General features: G+C 38.9%; 1 protein-coding gene across 2 annotated transcripts in view; it reads right to left on the bottom strand.

Moving 5' to 3' along the window:
• Positions 1–19,567, bottom strand: part of PPP2R2A (protein phosphatase 2 regulatory subunit Balpha) — a 92,749-nt gene that overhangs the window by 52,994 nt on the left and 20,188 nt on the right. The window contains exon 2 of one of the 2 annotated variants that reach the window (XM_024560970.3): positions 178–316. The exons of the other annotated variant lie outside the window; for it this stretch is intronic. Within the exon in view, the coding sequence (XP_024416738.1) occupies positions 178–193 (16 nt within the window). The 5' untranslated portion in view covers positions 194–316. The remainder of the gene's footprint in view (positions 1–177; positions 317–19,567) is intronic. 2 annotated transcript variants of the gene reach the window in all.

The raw sequence follows: 19,567 nt of genomic DNA, 5'->3' as shown, positions 1-19,567 counted from the left end.
AGCTCACAGGAGCCTGAGGCTAAAGCCCAAACAAACAGTGACAAGATTTCCACTATGAAGTAAGTGCTAAAGGACCTTTATAACCTTTTCTAAATCTCGGATCCTGAACTGAAATAAGGTATGTCATAAGCTCAACAAAGACCACTCACTGGCTATAGATGCCGGTACAGAACCTACATTGTAATGTTGCCATGAGAATCAGGGTCCATAGGGTAATGTCCAGAGATGTGTTCTGGAACCAGTCTCCCTTCTTTTTAACTTGTTCCTGGATAATCTGATATCATGTTTGGATAAAATGGAATGGAACCATACCCTCCTGCAACAAAGAACAGAAAGATAAATAGTTGCTAATACATTTGGTCTAAAGGTGTGAACTTAACAAACAAGCCTTGGTGTATTAATTTTACATATAATGTTAAAAAGATGAGCTGTAAATGAATCATTCTCAAACTAAAGTTACCATCTTTGTTACATGTTCACCAATTTTTAATTGGCTCATAATTACTTCCACAAATCAAATCACCTCATTAAGTTTCCTTATCAAATGTAATGCAGTGTCTCACAGAGATTAGACAAAGAAGCAGTACTGCACAAGTTCCTGTACATCTCTGCAGGCTCTACTGAGGCATTTTTATAGCCAGAATGGGTATCTGGTTAGTAATACCTGCCTAAAATCTTTATAAACTAAGTTTGTTTGGTCTACACTATAAGAATAAGAAGCAATTCATTGTCTATTTGTCTTGGTAGAGTCACACTCAAGTTTGTTTTCTGACAGGATTCCTCTAGCTCACTTACAAACTGGGTAAAAAGTGGCAGAACTATTCAGAGAAAGAGGCAGGAGTCTCTAAGGTATGTTACAGAAAAATCTCATCAACTTTATCCCAATGGCAAAATGGAGCCCATTAGGCAATTTTAAACATGAGTAATCCAACTAGATGTGCTCTTAGATGCCCCCCCCCCCCGCCCCGAAATGAAAAGGACGGGGAACTGGAAGATGGGTAAGGAGAAGTCTGGAAACCAACCTGGGGTTACCTGGAAATCCTACACAATGTACACGATGATAGCAATATAATCCAGTATAGTACAGTAACAATATCATCATAATTACCCAACATTTAAAATGCACTTCATAGTATGTTAGGTATGAAATCATCACAAGAAACCCATGAAGTTGGTTGTATTAACATATCCATTTAACAGAAGAAGAAACTAAAACATAAAGACAAAAAAGGGAACAGAAGTGTACAGATTTGAATATACATTTATAAAGAATATAAGGCAAGGCTTGGTAATTGATAAGGGGTAAAGTGCTATAGATGAAAGCAATAATATCCAGGTCCTCATGCTAGCTGAATATACTTGATACAGACAATAATTTACCTTATATTAAGCATTATTTAACAGCATCTAAGTGACAGGTACAACTTCAGGTTAAAAAAAGAAGTTAATACCCACTGGCTAAGTAATACAAAAGATTATATGAGGTCTGTCCAGGAAAAGCCCAGCCATTATTAATATAACAAGAACAGTTTGTGTGACATGGGTGTAACCTGGCAGCCAAGGAGAGTGGACTGGAATGTGCATGTGTGAACAATGACTTCACTGTACTAGTCAGTGGGGGCGGTAGGTGCTGTTGAGTGGCCATGTGTACTGTGTGGCTGTCACATTAAAAATGACTGAGCAAGCAGAGCAACGAACCTGCATTAAATTTTGCGTGAAGCTTGAACACTGCTCCACACAAACTATTCAGATGATTCAGACGGCCACAGCTATGGGCAACTGGTGATCGGCAGCTTTATCACCACAAAACGCCTGCTCATGTCTCATGCAGGGTTTTTTTGTGAAACATCAAATAACCCAGGTGACTCAGCCTCGCTACAGTCTAGATTTGGTGCCCCGTGACTTCTGGCTTTTCCCAAAACTAAAATCACCTTTGAAAGTGAAGAGACTTCAGACCGTAGATGAGATTCAGAAATATACAATGGGGCAGCTGATGGTGATTCGGAGAACTGTTTAAGGTTCCCAAGGTGCCTACTTTGATGGGCACTGTGGCATCACTGCCCTATGTACAATGTTTCCTGTATCTTCAGTAAATGCCTTTACTTCTCATGTTACATGCCTGGATTCCTTCTGGACAGACCTCATATATCATGAATGATTTCACCAAAACTCTTAACCAAAGAAACACATCATACACTATTACGAAAAAAGAAATTTAAAGAAAATTCTTTTTGTTCATATTTTCTTTTTTATCATCCTTTTCCTCTTGGTTCTGGTAGACTAGTTTGCCCAAGGTGATAATTTCCTGATCTCGTTTTCAATTGTATTTACACTACAATTCATGTTTCCATTTAAAAAATTATAATCATTTTTTTCAAGTGATTTGAGGTTATTTTCACATGACTCCATTTTCAAAAATGCAATTTATTCCATGAATCTCACTGTAAAAGAGAATTAAACATTTAAGGTTTTGTTTTCTTCACTTGCTTGAACTAAAAGTTTATTTCTCTAATTCTAAAAAATTGGTCTTATATTTTATAAATGTTGCTATATATATATTTGTTGTTTTATTCACTCTTAAGAGTCATTCCTTCAATAAATATTTTACTGAATATATACCATATGCTAGACACTCTAGCTCATGCTAGTATTTCTAGGTGCTAGGGATATAAAACTAAGAGACAACAAAGTCCCTGCCCTCATGGATCTCATATTCTAGTGATGGGGGCATATTACAACAATGAATAAGAAATATAAAATGTATCCAGGTAGTGCTAAGTACTATGAAAATATGAAAGACCAACAGAGAACAGAAAGTAATGGGGGAGGGTGGATTTGAAGTCCTTAGGCAAAAACCAAAAGGAACAGGGCATTAGTTGTCCAAATTTGTAAAGGAAAGTATTCAAGCAGAGAACCTAAGCAGAAATGGGTTTGCTAAACTTGGAAAGACTAAGGCAGAATAAGGTGGTAGAGGAGAGGAGCATTTCAGCAGAGGCCAGAACACTGCAAGCCATGGTAGAAGGACTGTGGATTCGTTGTATGAGTGGTAAGAAGCCACTGGAGTTTTTCTAATTTATGTTTTAAAGTGATTATCTGTTGTGCGAATACAGGGCAAACATGGAAGAACTGTTCATAAGTTATTGCAGTGAGCTAAGCGAATGATGATGATGGTCTGAATTCAGGCAGCAGCCAGAGAGAAATGGATGAATACAGAGTATGTTTTGAAGACGGCACTAGAACTTGCTGATGCACAGAGGATGGTCCAAGGTTTTAGAACCAAGCCCTATGGAGGAAAGGCAGTGCCATTTACTGGGGAGAGAAACACCTGAAAAGAGGGGTAAGAAAGGAGCCAAAAGTTCCATTTACCCATCTTTTGTGTTGATTTCAAGCAGACGTGCAAGGAGAAAGATCACAGAGGCAGCAAGACAGATTTCATAGCAGTTTAGGGAAGGAAGAAGAGATATAATTAGAGTATTATCAGCTAACAGAAGGCATTTAAAGACTAACTGATTATCTAATGACTGATTGCAGATTTTTTAAAAAACAGGGAAAGAAAGAAAAGAAAAAAGGCTCTGGCTGGTGTGGCCTCAAATGATTCAGCGTCATCCCATACACCAAATGGCTGTAGGTTCAATTCCAGTCAGGGTGCATAGAAAGGCAACCATGAATGTTTCTCTCTCACATTAATGTTTCCCTTTCCCTCCCTTCCTCTCTCTAAAAACAATGAAAAAAAAAAAAAAAAAGTCTTCGGGTGAGGATTAAAAAAAAAAAAGAAAGAGGAGGAGGTCTGGTCTAAAGATGGAGCCTTGAGGCTCTCCCACATTTAAGCACTAAGAGGAGGAACAGGCTAAAAAGGAGATCATGGGGGAACTACTGGAGAGGCAGAAAGAACAATTCCGGAAGCCAGGCAAAGACAAGTATTTCTAAAAGCAATCAGTGATGAACTGTGTCAAAAAATGCACAGAGATCAAATAAAGTGAGGTCTGGGAGTTAAACTTGGATTTGGCGACATGAAGATTTTTGGGGTGATTTCAACAAAAGTGGTTTCAGTGGACAAGTACCCTTAAAATAAAACCTGTTGTCTGTAGCTTCATTTTATAGTTGTGAGCAGTAGCAGCTCTGGAGTTGAGCTGTCTAGGTTGCAATCACTGTTCTGATGGTCCGAAGCTGGCCTTTTAAAGGGCATCCTCTTTATATCTGCCATTCAAGAAAATTTTCCTTTATTTGTGCCTTTGGTTATTCTGGAAACAGAGGGTAAAATAAAACAGGACTGTGGAGCTGACTCATCATGCTTCTGAGTTGCTGACTTCTCAGTTGGCTGGATGTACTGAGAGTCGTATTTTTTTGTTCAAGAAAGTAACTGAGTGATATACTTTTGAGTTATTGCAAGCCTGAAAATGCCATTTTCTGCCTTCTGTGAAGGACAGTTCATCAGTTTAAGATTCTTAGGTTGTAATAGCTTTTTCCTCAGTTTTCTAAGTGCTACTCCACTTACGTTTTTATTACAGCACTGTCCAAAAAAATTTCCTGTGATAACAGAAATGGTCTATTCTGTACTGTCCAAACATGTCAACAACTAGCCACATGTAGCTACTTATTCAAGTACTTAAACTGTGAGCAGGGAAACTGAGGAAATGACCACTCACTAGCTGGACAGTACAGTTCTAGTATACAGAAGACAAAGCCTTACCTGATACACCTTCCTATGCAAGTAACTGGTTTCTTGACTGGATATTTATATTATTCATTTCTACATCCTAAAACTTAAAATCCCACTAGGCATGAATCTCATTTTTGCTTGGTATGCCCTTTAGTTACCTGTAAGAGAATAATATTAACAGGCCCTAACGCACAGGAGTTGTAGAGAATTTTAAATGAGCTTTAACTTGCTAAATACTTGGCACATTCGTAAGTATGCAATAGCTCAGCTATATTCCATGGGCCATTTTGATCTTATTCTTTCTGGCTCTGGAAGATTTTTAACTGTTTGACTTTATCATCTGTTTCCTCTGATCTCTCACTCTTAACTTTTATTACACACAGGATCTATTCTTTGTGTTTCTTATATTTTTGTCTTTAATTTTCATCTTAAGAAATCTTTGAATTGTGGGAATATTTCTAAAGTCTCTAAAGAGTCAGTGGTTAAGAATTACAAATTTAGGGGAGAGAACCAAGATGGCGGCATAGGTAGACACACTTCGCCTCCTCGCACAATCACAACTGACAGAAAATCGAACGGCAACGAAGTCCCACACCAAGGAGATAAAAAATAAAAATTCATCCAGACTGGTAGGAAGGGCAGACACGGGCACCCGGGTGGAGAGGACTCGCGTTGCTGTGGCGGGACCGAGACTGGCGGAGTGTGGGAGGACCACTGGCAGACCCTGCTGCCCTACATTCGCGCACAGATAAACCGAGAGGGCCGGACTCAGAGAGGCAGAGAACAGGGCAGGCAGCGTGGCGGGTAGCAGACCCCTCGGCCCCACATTTGCGCATAGATAAACCAGGACGAACAGCGCGGGAGTGAAGCAGACCACGTAACCCAGGGCTCCAGCGCAGGGAAATAAAGCCTCAAACCTCTGATTGAAAACATCTGTGGGGGTGTTCCTCCGGCGGCAGCAAGAGAAACTCCCAGCCTCACAGGAGAGGTCGTTGGAGAGACCCACAGGGGCCTAGGGTGTGCACAAGCCCACCCACTCAGGAACCAGCACCAGAGGGGCCCAATTTGATTGTGGGTAGCACAGGGAGTGACTGAAATCCAGCAGAGAGTGGAGCGGGTGCCATTACTCCCTCTCGGCCCCTCCCCCACATACAGGGTCACAGTGTAACCAGCGTTACCCCACCCCTGGGAACACCTAAAGCTCCACCCCTTTAAGCAACAGAAGCACCAAAAAAAATGGCCCAAATGACAGAACACTTCACAGCTCCAGAAATAATTCAACTAAGCAGCAAACAGATAGCCAACCTATCAGATGCACAGTTCAAAACACTGGTTATCAAGAAGCTCACAAAATTGGTTGAATTTGGTCAAAAACTAGATGAAAAAATGAAGCCTATGCTAAGAGAGACAAAGGAAAATGTACAGGAAACCAATAGTGAGGCAAAGGAAACTGGGACTCAAATCAACAGTGTGGACCAGAAGGAAGAAAGAAACATCCAACCAGAAAAGAATGAAGAAACAAGAATTCAAAAAAATGAGGAGAGGCTTAGGAACCTCCAGGACATCTCCAAACGTTCCAACATCCGAATTATAGGGGTGCCAGAAGGAGAAGAGGAAGAACAAGAAATTGAAAACTTATTTGAACAAATAATGAAGGAGAACTTCCCCAGTCTGGCAAAGGAAATAGACTTCCAGGAAGTCCAGGAAGCTCAGAGAGTCCCAAAGAAGCTGGACCCAAGGAGGAACACACCAAGGCACATCATAATTACATTAGCCAAGATTAAAGAGAAAGAGAGAATCTTAGAAGCAGCAAGAGAAAAGAACACAGTTACCTCCAAAGGGGTTCCCATAAGACTGTCAGCTGATTTCTCCAAAGAGACCTTACAGGCAAGAAGGGGCTGGCAAGAAGTATTCCAAGTCATGAAAGGCAAGGACCTACATCCAAGATTGCTCTATCCAGCAAAGCTATCATTTAGAATGGAAGGGAAGATAAAGTGCTTCTCAGATAAGGTCAAGTTAAAGGAGTTCATCATCACCAAGCCCTTATTATATGAAATGTTAAAGGGATTTATCTAAGAAAAAGAAGATAAAAAATATGAATAGTAAGAATGACAGCAAACTCACAGTTATTAACAACCACACCTAAAACAAAACAAAAGCAAACTAAGCAAACAACTAGAACAGGAACAGAACCACAGAAATGGAGATCACATGGAGGGTCGTCAACAGGGGAGTGGGAGGGGGAGAGTGGGGGAAAGGTACAGAGAATAACTAGCATAAATGATAGGTGGAAACAGACAGGGGGAGGGTAAGAATAGTGTAGGAAATGTAGAAGCCAAAGAACTTATATGTATGACCCATGGACATGAACTATAGGGGGGGAATGTGGGAGGGAGGGGGTGGGCAGGATGGAGTAGAGTGAAGGGGGGGAAATGGGATAACTGTAATAGCATAATCAAAAAATATATTTAAAAAAAAAGAATTACAAATTTCACTTAAGAACCTTCCTGCCTTCTGACTTTTTCTTCAAATACTCATGAGTCACCTTGGGAGTACTAATTAGTTGTTCTTTAAATTTCAATTTTCTCATGTTTGTGCAGTAAGTCTGCTGCATAGGAAATTACCTGCTCACACTGATCACCTTCTTTCAAACTACTGGCTCTATATGTGTCTGTCTTTTTGTGTATTGTATTCAACTTTAAAGAGGTCTGTAATTATGAAATATTGGGAATTGTACTGGGTTCAATCAGAAAAAAATTAAGAATGAAGTTCAAATCTTTTTTGGGGACAAGGGATGATTACACTGTTACTTCCTGTATTATTCTTAATTGCTGTCTAAGAAATAACCCCAAATTTAACACTAGCTTGAAACAACAAACATGTTATCTTAGTTTCTGTGGGTCAGAGTGTGGCTTAGCTGGGTGCATCTAGCTCAGGGTCTCTCACAAGGCTGCATCGATGTTATCAGCCAGGGCCTCTGTCATCTCAAGACTTGAAAAAAGAATCTCCATGTGATTCACGCTCATACACACAACTGTTGGCAGGCACCAGGTCTTTACTGGCTGTTGGCCAAAACCACGAGCTCCTGCCACTTGAGCTCCAAAAGGAAACTCAGAAAATGGAAGCTGGTTTTCCCAAGAGCAAATGAGAGAGAGTGGCCCAACACGGGGGCCAGAGCCTTTTGTCACCTAACCTTGAAAGTGGCATCCCATCACTTTTACCACACTTACTTGTAGAAGCAAGTCACTAGGTCCAGTTATACACTCAGGGGGAGGGAATGACACTCAAGAACATGACTAGGAGGAGGGAGAGAGTACCTGGATACCTTCCATGGGCTGCCTGCACACTTCCTGGGTCAGCTTATAGATCCAGCAATATGGAGTCGGGCAGCAGGGTTGCAGGCCAAAGAAGGTAGCTTGGGAACAGGGAGTTTCAACCTTGTGCTTCATTAGTCTCCCCACTGCAACCACTAGTGGTCAGCCTCTCTTCACTGGTCATATTCCCCTTGGTAAAACCATTTGGAGTCATTCTGTTTTTAACCCTTGCTTGAAAGTACAAAATATGGACCACCCTCAATTCTGTTTCTAACCTGTCAAAGTAGGTACACCTTTACTCACACCCCAGGAGAGCTTTTCAATCACATAAATGAACACCAAGCCAGCCAGTAAGGACTTACCTCACTACATTTCTCATTTGTACCTTTTCCTGCCAAAATTCTTTTATAGTTTAGTTATGGCACCCTTCCAGGGTTCCCACGGAGACTGAACTATCCCCATTATGCTGCTGGTCATTTCAGTGTGAGTCTGTTTGATTTAACACACAGGCTTAGATCATCACCCTTCGCCAGAAGTCAACATTGCTATTTTTTTAAGTAAGCACTTTATAAATTTTTTTACAAGACTGTATTTTGATAAATATGACAAGAAATGCTTGTTGATATTCCTAGCCATATAATTCAATTTTATGGTTAGATAAAACAAAGGTGTTTTAGTCCACACCATCAATTCCCAGGATACACTCTATGGTAATTTAAGTAACTAAATTTAATGAATTTCTAAAAAAAAAAAAAAAAGCAATGTCTCCAAACTTAGTTCACTTCGAGATATGACTAATTACAAAACTTGATAAACACAGAAACTTTAACAATGCACCTACAATCTTAAAAGGAATCAGACACATTTGTAAAAGGGGGCCCCACTATTGCAGAATGGACATATTTATTCAAAGACAAACCATTAGTCAGAATACCAACAGTATGCTAACTCACAAATCAAAGCATACAATTTTGACTTAATGAAAAAAAAATTTCCTATACTCTATTTCTCTCTACCCCATCCTCATTCCCCTGAAGAAAATTTATTCACCCTATTTCTTTAGAACACTAAAAGAGTACAGGAGAGAATCAACAAAATCTAACTCAAATGTTAACAAATCTTCTGGTCTGCTATTCTAGTACAGAATATATAGTCCACTAGATAAGTGGGATTCAGGCTTTTTGTCCTCTGCTGATGAATACAAGGAAAACAAATAAGAAGGGACTGAACACAAAGCCACCACGTACTGCTACATGGGATCTAACCTACACAAGCAGTCACATCTTGTACAGACGCAGTGGGCCTCAGGATTTAACCCTGTATCTTATCATACTTCTTAGTCAAAGAAAAGGGATTTTCAAACATTTTAGCACTTCACTTAAGGAATAAAATTGCTTTGTATCTCAGCAAAGTTGCAGGATACAAAAATCAACACACAAAAATCATTTGCATTTGTACACATCAGCAATGAACAATCCAAAAAGGAAATTAGTAAACAATTCCTTTTACAAAAGCATCAAAAGGAATAAAATTAACAAGATGAAAGACTTATACACTGAAAACTAGAAAACATTCCTAAAAGAAACTGAAAATACAAATTAAAAAATTCATCCTAAAATTCATATGGAATCTCAAGGGACATGAAAAGCCAAAACAATCTTGAAAAAGAACAAAGTTGGAGGTCTCATGCTTCCTGATGTCAAGACTCACTACACAGCTACCAGTAATCAAAATAGTGTGGTACTGAAATAAAGACGGAAATATAGACCAATGGAATAGAGTCCAGAAATACATACTCTATTCTACTCCACATATGGCTCAATGTTTTTTTGACAACGTCTTTTCAACGCATGGTGCTGAGTAAACCAGATATCCCACATGCTAAAGAATGAAATTGGATCCTCACCTTACACCATTTATAAAAATTAACTTTAAATGAAAACCTAAAACGATACCTAAAACCGTGAAACTTTTAGAAGAAAACACAAAAAAAGCTTTGTGACACTGGATTTGGCAACGACTTCTTGACTATAATACCAAAAAACCCACAAGCAACGAAAGAAAAAAATATAAATTTTAATTCAACAAAAATCAAAACTTGTATATCAAGGAGCACAATTAAGAGTGAAAAGGCAACCCATGAAATGAGAGAAAATATGTGGAAATCATGAATTTTATACCAGATTAATATCCAGAATATATAAAGAATTCCTACAACTAAATAATTTAAAAATAGGCAAAGAACATGAACAGACATTTCTCTAAAGATATACAGATGGCAAAACACATGAAAAGACACTCAATATTAACATCTGGGAAAAGTAAATCAAAACCACAATGAGAAACCATTTCACATCTATTAGGATGGCTAGTATATAAACAAACAAACAAACAAACGAACAACTAGTGTTGTGAGTGTGGAGAAATTGGAACCCTAGTGTACTGCTGGTGGGAAAGGTAAGGGTGCAGCCAACTGTGGAAAACCATATGGTGGTTCCTCAAGAAGTTAAACACAGAATTACCTGGTGATCTCATAACTACAAGTATACCCAAATGAATCCAAAGCAAGGACTCGAACAGATATTCAAACACTAATGTTCAAGACAGCATTACGCACAATAGCCCAAAGGTGGAAGCAACCCAAATGTGCATCAACAGATGAAAGGATGTACAAAACAGTATATACATACCATGGGTTATTCAGCTTTAAAATGGAAATTCCAACACATGCTACAACACGGACAAACTCTGAGGACTGTTATGAACTGAACGTTTGTATCCCAATCATATGTTGCAATCCTAATCTCCAGTGTGGTATTGGGAGGTGAGGCCTTTGGAAGGTGATTAGGTCGTGAGGGTGGAGCCTTCATGAAATGCGATTAGTGCCCTTACAAAACTGACCCCAAAGAGTTCTCTCATCCCTTCTGCCATCTGAGGGCACAGATAAGAACCAAAAGCAGGCCCTAATCAGACACAGAATCCACCAAGGCCTGATCTTAGGCTTTCTAGAACTGTGAGAACTGTTGTTTAAGCCACCCAGTCTACGGTAGTATGTAATGGAAGCCTAAATGTACTGTGACAAGGACATTATGCCAAATGAAATAAGCCCATCACAAAAGGAGAAATACTGTAATTCTACTTTTATGAGGTACCCAGAGCACTCAGATTCATAGAGAAGACAGGAAGGAGAAAGGGGATTGCCAGTGGCTGGTAAGTGATAGACTGGGGAGATACCATGGAATGGTAATGCAGTTTCAATTTGGGAACATGAGAAAAGTTCTGGAGATGGACGGTGATGTATGTACTCCATGCCACTGGCCTGGACATTGGATAATAGTTAAAAAACAATGTCTTATGCTATATACAGTTTATCATAATAAAAAATTTGTCTGTTATCTCCCATAACAAAAAATTATTAACTCCCACAGAACCAAGGCAGGGAAATTAAATCCAGGGTTAGTTAATTCACTGGTTTATTTCATCAAAGATCCAGGTTTTCTCATCCTTATCTGACAAAAAACAGCTACAGGGCTGGGAATCAGGGTTCTCACTGTGGGACAAAAAACATACGGGGGAGGTAAGGAAGAATGCTTTGGTATTCGACCCCATATTGGCAGGTCAGTATAAACTGGTATTTTAAAAATTTTACCAGAGATGTCAATCATATACAAAAATAAGTATACATAGAAGAGCAGAGTTACTTACTATGTTTCCAGTACCCAGTTTCATCAATTATGAACCCATGGCCAATCCTGTTTCATCTATAAAGTCATCCCATATTATGTTATGCACCTCCCAGATATCAAATTATTTCACCCATAAATATTTCGGATGGTATCTCTAAAAGACCACCATTTTTAATACAACTAAACATTATCATAACTCAATAGTATTTTAATATTAAATATACAGTGTATATTTCAATTTCCAAATGTCTTATGTCCAAAAATATTTTTTAATTGTCTGAGTAACAATCCAGTAAGGTTTTCTTTTTTTCTTTTTTTAAAATATATTTATTGATTATGCTATTACAGTTGCCCCATTCCCCCCCCACTCCACTCCATCCTGCCCGCCCCCTCCGTCCCACATTCCCCCCCTATAGTTCATGTCCATGGGTCATACTTATAAGTTCTTTGGCTTCCACATTTCCTACACTATTCTTACCCTCCCCCTGTCTATTTTCCACCTATCATCTATGCTATTTATTCTCTGTACCTTTCCCCCACTCTCCCCCTCCCACTCCCCTGTTGACAACCCTCCATGTGATCTCCATTTCTGTGGTTCTGTTCCTGTTCTAGTTGTTTGCCTAGTTTGCTCTTGTTTTTGTTTTAGGTGTGGTCATTAATAACTGTAAGTTCGCTGCCATTTTTACCGTTCATATTTTTTATCTTCTTTTTCTTAGGTAACTCCCTTTAACATTTCATATAATAAAGGCTTGGTGATGATGAACTTCCCCAACTTGACTTTATCTGAGAAGCACTTTATCTTCCCTTCCATTCTAAATGATAGCTTTGCTGGATAGAGCAATCTTGGATGTAGGTCCTTGCCTTTCATGACTTGGAATACTTCTTGCCAGCCCCTTCTTGCCTGTAAGGTCTCTTTGGAGAAATCAGCTGACAGTCTTATGGGAACCCCTTTGGAGGTAACTGTGTTCTTTTCTCTTGCTGCTTCTAAGATTCTCTCTTTCTCTTTAATCTTGGCTAATGTAATTATGATGTGCCTTGGTGTGTTCCTCCTTGGGTCCAGCTTCTTTGGGACTCTCTGAGCTTCCTGGACTTCCTGGAAGTCTATTTCCTTTGCCAGACTGGGGAAGTTCTCCTTCATTATTTGTTCAAATAAGTTTTCAATTTCTTGTTCTTCCTCTTCTCCTTCTGGTACCCCTATAATTCGGATGTTGGAACATTTCAAGATGTCCTGGAGGTTCCTAAGCCTCTCCTCATTTTTCTGAATTCTTGTTTCTTCATTCTTTTCTGGTTGGATGTTTCTTTCTTCCTTCTGGTCCACACTGTTGATTTGAGTCCCAGTTTCCTTCGCATCACTATTGGTTCCCTGTACATTTTCCTTGGTTTCTATTTGCATAGGCTTCATTTTTTCATCTAGTTTTTGATGAAATTCAACCAATTCTGTGAGCGTCTTGATAACCAGTGTTTTGAACTGTGCATCTGATAGGTTGGCTATCTCTTCCTCGCTTACTTGTATTTTTTCTGGAGCTTTGAAGTGTTCTGTCATTTGGGCCTTTTTTTTTTTTTTTTGGTCTTGGTGCATCTGTTACTTAAAGGGGCGGAGCCTTAGGTGCTCCCCAGGGCAGGGTAACGCTGGTCACTGTGCTGTGACACTGTACATGGGGGAGGGGCCAAGAGGGAGCAATGGCGCCCGCTCCACTCTCCACCGGATCTCAATCTTTCACTCCGCTACCCACAATCAAACTGGGCCCCTCTGGTGCTGGTTCCTGAGTGGGTGGGCTTGTGCACGCCCTAGGCCCCTGTGGGTCTCTCCTACGACCTCTCCTGTGAGGCTGAGAGTCTCTCCTGCTGCCGCCCTAACCCCCACAGGCGTTTTCAATCAGAGGTTTGAGGCTTTATTTCCCTGCGCTGGAGCCCTGGGTTACGTGGTCTGCTTCACTCCCGCGCTGTTCGTCCTGGTTTATCTATGCGCAAATGTGGGGCCGAGGGGTCTGCTACCCACCACGCTGCCTGCCCTGTTCTCCGCCTCTCTGAGTCCGGCCCTCTTGGTTTATCTGTGTGCAAATGTAGGGCCGCAGGGTCTGCCAGTGGTCAGACTGCCTGCCCCGTTCATCCCACACTCTGCCAGTCTCGGTCCCACCACGGCCACACGAGTCCTCTCCACCCCGGTGCCCATCTCCGCCCCTCCTACCGGTCTGGATGTATGTTTCTTTTTTATCTACTTGGTGTCGGACTTCCTTGCCGTTCGATTTTCTGTGAGTTCTGGTTGTGCGAGGAGGCGCAGTGTGTCTACCTATGCCACCATCTTGGTTCTCCAGTAAGGTTTTCAATCTACTATTGATTGATATGTCTTTTAAATCTTTTTAAACTTATATATTCCTCCTCTATTTTTTTCTTGTAATTTGTCTTTTGAAAAAATCAGACACTGTATGTAGTTTATCCTACATGAACTCATACTTTAAAAACAAAACCCCCAAATCTTTTTAATTTACCAGCTCTGCCTAGAAAATAATGGCAGGGCCTAGAAATAATTACATCCCAGTAGTAAATAATACAGCACATAAAAATGGTTTCTAAATACCATTCCCTACTAACAGAACCCATGGATCCTTAAAAAATAATTTAAATCCAAGTCTGGACATTGAAAGTACAAATCTGAATCATCTTGTGTCAGAAAAATAGGAAGTGATCAAGGACTGACTGAGACATGTAAATAGGAGGGATTTGATGAAGTCTCCCATTTGGCCAAATTCAGGACAATCTGAACATCAAAAGGAACAGTGGCATCAACAGACTATTAATACACAGACTAAAAAACAAAAGAACCTATCAGTCCACAGCGATATTAAAAGGAGAGGAAAGACTAGGAGATTAGAAAATCACCACTCTACAGATGATGTATTATAGAACTGTACACCTGAAAGCTATAATTTTGTTAATCAATGTCATCCCAATAAATTCAATAAAAAAGAAAATCACCATTCTGTGTCCACCAAAGCAGAATGCCTTAGGCAAAAATCACCAATGAATGTTTAATAATTACAAAGGAAAAAAAGGGGATACTTTTTTGAGATATCTGGTAGACACTGCTTGACCCAATGATCAAACTAAGAATCATCAATAAGACAAATTTACATGGTTTCATGCACCAGGAAGTACACATTATGTACACTTACAGAATGTCTTGTGAAATATATTTAAGTTGGATTTAATTACTTAACCTAGATTTAAAACAGTTGGTGAAATCTAGCAAGTGTTATTTTATATATAAGATAACAAGTCCTGACTCTTTAAAATCAACCAAATGCTCTGCCTAGATCCTGGTTTGAAAAAATATTTTAAGGACAGTTTTTGAGCCACTTGAGAAGTGTAAATATGGACTGTGCAACAGAAAATATTTCTGAATTAATGATAAATTTCTTGGGTATTATAATAGTATTGTGGTTATGGTAAGAGAATATTCTTGTTATTAAAGAGATAAAAGCTGAGTTATTTATGGATAAAGAACCGTATGCTGTTTCCAACTTACTTTCAAAAGATCTGGGTCCACAAGTGCAGGTATGTGTATAGACATAAAGCAATATGGGCAAAATGTTTACAAATGGTGAATATAAAGAATAGCTACAGCCATATTTATTCTTGAACTTCCTTATGGGCTTAAAATTTTTCAAAGTAAGTTAGAAAAGGGAATAAAGGGAGAGAATATAGCAGCTCCAGATATATTCTCATACACTGTAGCAAAAAAGAGACTCTCTCTTCCTTGTGTTTCTTTTTAAAGGGTTGTAAGGCCTTTCACAGAACTACCCAATCCCCCTGGCTTCTGCCACCAGCAGACACAGCTCTTCAAATTTCATTGTATAGGTCTAGTATTACCTGTCTGACCTCCTTTCATATTTAGTTTAGTCCTAAAACCATGAACACACCTATAATGAAACAAAATGTTAAACTGGACCCTGGCCAAGTAGCCACATTGGTTAGAGTGTTGTCCCAAAATAGGAAGGTTAAGGGTTCAATCTCCAGTCAAGACACATACAAGACACATAAACCAATAAATGCATAAATAAGTGGAACAAATCAATGTTTCTTTAAAAAAAATAAAAATAAAAAAATAAAAAAACCAGACCAGCATTCTCTCACCTAGCCAATATGAAAACCAAAATCTAAGATGGCATGTTTTTCTCCAAATGATTACTCAGTCTAATTAATTTCCCCCATTATAACCAGGCTACAAGGAGCATTCAAAATTCATGCATCTTAACAGGGAAATATAGGCCTTTTCCAGTCCCCGTCAAACAAGACATAATCAAACCAAAGTTGAAGATTTTTAATTTTTACTATTCTGTTACTATTCTAGAGCCTATCACATTCTGTATCAACCAACATTTTATCTGACAATGAAAGTTACAATGACATTTTTATTTTTTTTGTATCTTGAAGGAAATTCCTAATGGTAGTTGCAGGTGAGGTAGGAAGAAGTCAACGATCCTGAGTAAAAGTTCTAAAAATGGCTAGCTATAGCACGGACTAATTGTCCCTGCAAGTGGCCATCTCTCTTTCTCTTTTTAGTATTAGAACGCCCTGGTACCGACTTTCCCCCAGCAAAACGACACATAGAGCTTTAACAGGAAATAAGAGGCTACATTTCTTGGGTTCTCCTAAGGCCATGTGACCAAGTTCTGAACAGAGGATCTGAGTGTAAAATTTCCATGTCACACCCTTAAAAAGAAGCCACTTGCCCTCCTTTTTTGCTTCCACAGGCTGAACACAGGAATGTGCCAGATCTGACCATGCAGACAACAGCAACACACTACAGAAAGGTGAACAGCAAGACAGAAGTAGAAATCTGGGATGCTGGACAATCTTTGCCAGAAGCAGTCGATCCACTTCAGGCTCTCTACTACTGGCAGTCTACATGAAAGAGAAATAAACTTTTAATTTTGGAAACCACTGTACATTTGGGTCTTTTACAACAGCTTAGCCTGTATTAATAGCTTGTGTGACTCTGGGTACTTTTCTGGGCTTCATTTTATTGATTCACAAAACTGGAAAGTTTGATGAGTCTTATTAAACTTCTTTAGCTTACTGTATTTCCTTTTTTTAAAAGTATTACATTTAGTAAAGTAAAAAAAATAAGTTTCAAATATTTAAAAATGAGATGACATGTGGAAACACTTTGTATAACTTATCCATTCAACAAATAATTACAAAAAGCCAAGTAAGTGCCAAATACTACTACGTGCCTAAAATTATTAAAGATGCTAAGAAAAAGTGGTGGAAGAAATAGTCTGTTCCCTCATGCATGAAACTTAAAATTTGAGAGGGAGGCTAAAAGAAACAAGCAAGCAATAAACAAGAGTTCAAGTAATAATATGGGTATTGAAAAGGGTGGGGGGGGAGCAGATACAGAGATACACTTTGGGTTTGGGAGAGGAATTAGTTAATTTATACAGGGTGGTGAAGACCATGAAAAACTGAGTAAAGTATATATTCCAGGTTAAAAAGGGCAAGTTCAAGGTCTTCCAGCAAGAACAAGACGTGTATGTTCCTGGACCACCAAGAAAGCCTCTGTGGCTTGAGGTATTAGTGAGCAAGGGAGAGAAGGAATGTAATGATTGGGGATGGAGAAGAGGCAGCCTGGTGTTAAGCATACAAATGCTATGTTATTAACTTAATGTCAGAGAATGAGTGCTCCTGATGAAAAACAGAGAAAAACTATTATTCCCTTAATTCTGTATCTTGGTTTCAGGAACAAATGATATTCCTAATAGAAAATTATGATTTTCGATGCCCTGCAATCAGTAAGTGACTATAATCTTACATTTTACTTAAAAATGTCTTTACTCTGAAACAAGTATTTTAATTAATTGATTTAACAAAGAGTCATTCATTTCTAATAAAGCTAAAGCTTTCTCTGACATTTTAAATGTGAACAAATTTCACATATGAATTTAGACAACAGGCACTTCTTCATAAGTACCTATGTGTATCAGACCCTACTGCAGGTGCTAACAATAGAGAAGGGAATAAAGACCCAGTTCTCTCAGCGTTTAATAAATCAGAATAAATTTCAAAGTGTAAGAATGGTAATAATACATTTTTTAAAACCTTACTGTTTTTGGCTGACTCCTTAATGACTAAAATTCAGGTTTAAAAATACAAGTTACTGCCTTTATTTTAATTTTTCTCATTTTTTTTGCTGTAATTGTGGAAAAGAATCCAACAATTTAACAAGGTTTAGTGTAGTAGAAACAATAGTACACATAATTTAGATCTAAAAACAATCACCATATTTTGCCATGTATAATGTGCTCCTGTGCATAATGCACACCCACATTTTTGGCCCAAAGTTTCAGAACCAAAAAAAAACAAAAACAAAAACAAAACAAAAAAACATTCATTTTAATTTTTAAATTCAATTATTTATTTATTTATATTTGAAACAAAATCAATTATCGTATTCCAGGGTATTATTTTGCATACAGATATTGTTATTACTCTCTAGAGTTACAATCTTAAAGCATAAGCATAAATAAAAGAATTACAAACATTTATATAGATATAGAAGTAGTACTACCCATGTTTAATGCACACCCTTATTTTTCCCTCAAAAATTTGAGCAAAAAGGTGTAATTATACATGGCAAAATACAGTAAATCTACTTTCATATAAAAATTATGAATATGTATTCTGTGAATTCTCCCTTTCTATGGGAGAGAAACTGATTACCAATTGTGCTGACACATAATGGAAACGGAACTCGTTATAATCATTTTATTGAGGACACACTTGTTAAACATGGAGATTTAAAACACTCATTTATCTCTCCCCGCAAGATCCCACTAAAAGGGCAGTAAGTGAATAAAAAACAGTTTAAGACACTAAGAATAAAGGTAACATGCAGGAGAGCAGCAGAAGGAACCTGAGGACAAATGTTCTGGGAAATGGAAAGCAAATAACTTAGCAGGGTAAAGGAAATTTTAACCTAAAAGGCATGTGGAAGAAGTTGCCAGGGAGAGGTAAGCAGATTCACCCTGCAGACCCTGCAAAGGGTCAGGGAAAGGACCACCATGAGGCAGGGGGCTCAAAAAAGGGATACTGGTTGAGACATCTACATGATGCAAAGAAGCCCCATTGAGGAAGAGAACTATTTTACTTTCTGAAGAAACTGACCAGAGTAGATTAGATGTCAGTGAAGTAGCAAACTGAAAGCAGTATTAAGTGAAAGGATTCATACTGAACAGTGAGTTGTTCAGCTGTCTCCCAGGCTCCCAGAATGTCAGCATGCAGGCTTGAGTATGACATCTCCCACACACACTTCCTTCTGAGACAGGACACGGCAAGTTCCTTCTCACACTGAGACAATGAGTCCACGACTCACAGCCCTACAGCGAAGTCCACCACATAATTAGCTCTGCCAGTGAACACAACATTTCCAATCTACCTTTTAGCACCTCATTCTGAAATGCCAATAGACAACCAGGGATCACCAGGGATATATTGCAGTATACCAACACAAGAAAAAAAGAATTCAAAGGAAATGGACTGCCAAAATTTAAAAATTTAAAATAAAATTAAGCTTCTCAAAGATACTTCATTTACAAAACAGAGGTTCCCAAAAAGGGAATACTGAGGGGTGGGGGGTGGCAGGAGGAGGCTTTTAAATATAATTCTAAGTAAAAGTCAGTGACAGAGCTGGAAACAAAAGAGAAAGTCCACCAAAAGGACAAAATGTGAAGATGAAACAGAAGGAACAAAAACCCTAGAGCAAGGTCTCCAATCTTGGACAGCACTGGTCTGGGCCTCTTAGAAACACGCTGCACAGTAGGTGTCCTTGAATGTAATGAGCTTGAATCATTCCGAAACCATCCCCCAACCCGTCCCTGGAAAAACTGTCTTCCATAAAACTGGTC

This window comes from Desmodus rotundus, chromosome 9 (assembly GCF_022682495.2).
Source record: "Desmodus rotundus isolate HL8 chromosome 9, HLdesRot8A.1, whole genome shotgun sequence".
Taxonomy (NCBI): domain Eukaryota; kingdom Metazoa; phylum Chordata; class Mammalia; order Chiroptera; family Phyllostomidae; genus Desmodus; species Desmodus rotundus.
Note: the sequence above shows the minus strand (reverse complement) of the source record. Positions and strands in the feature narration are given on the sequence as shown.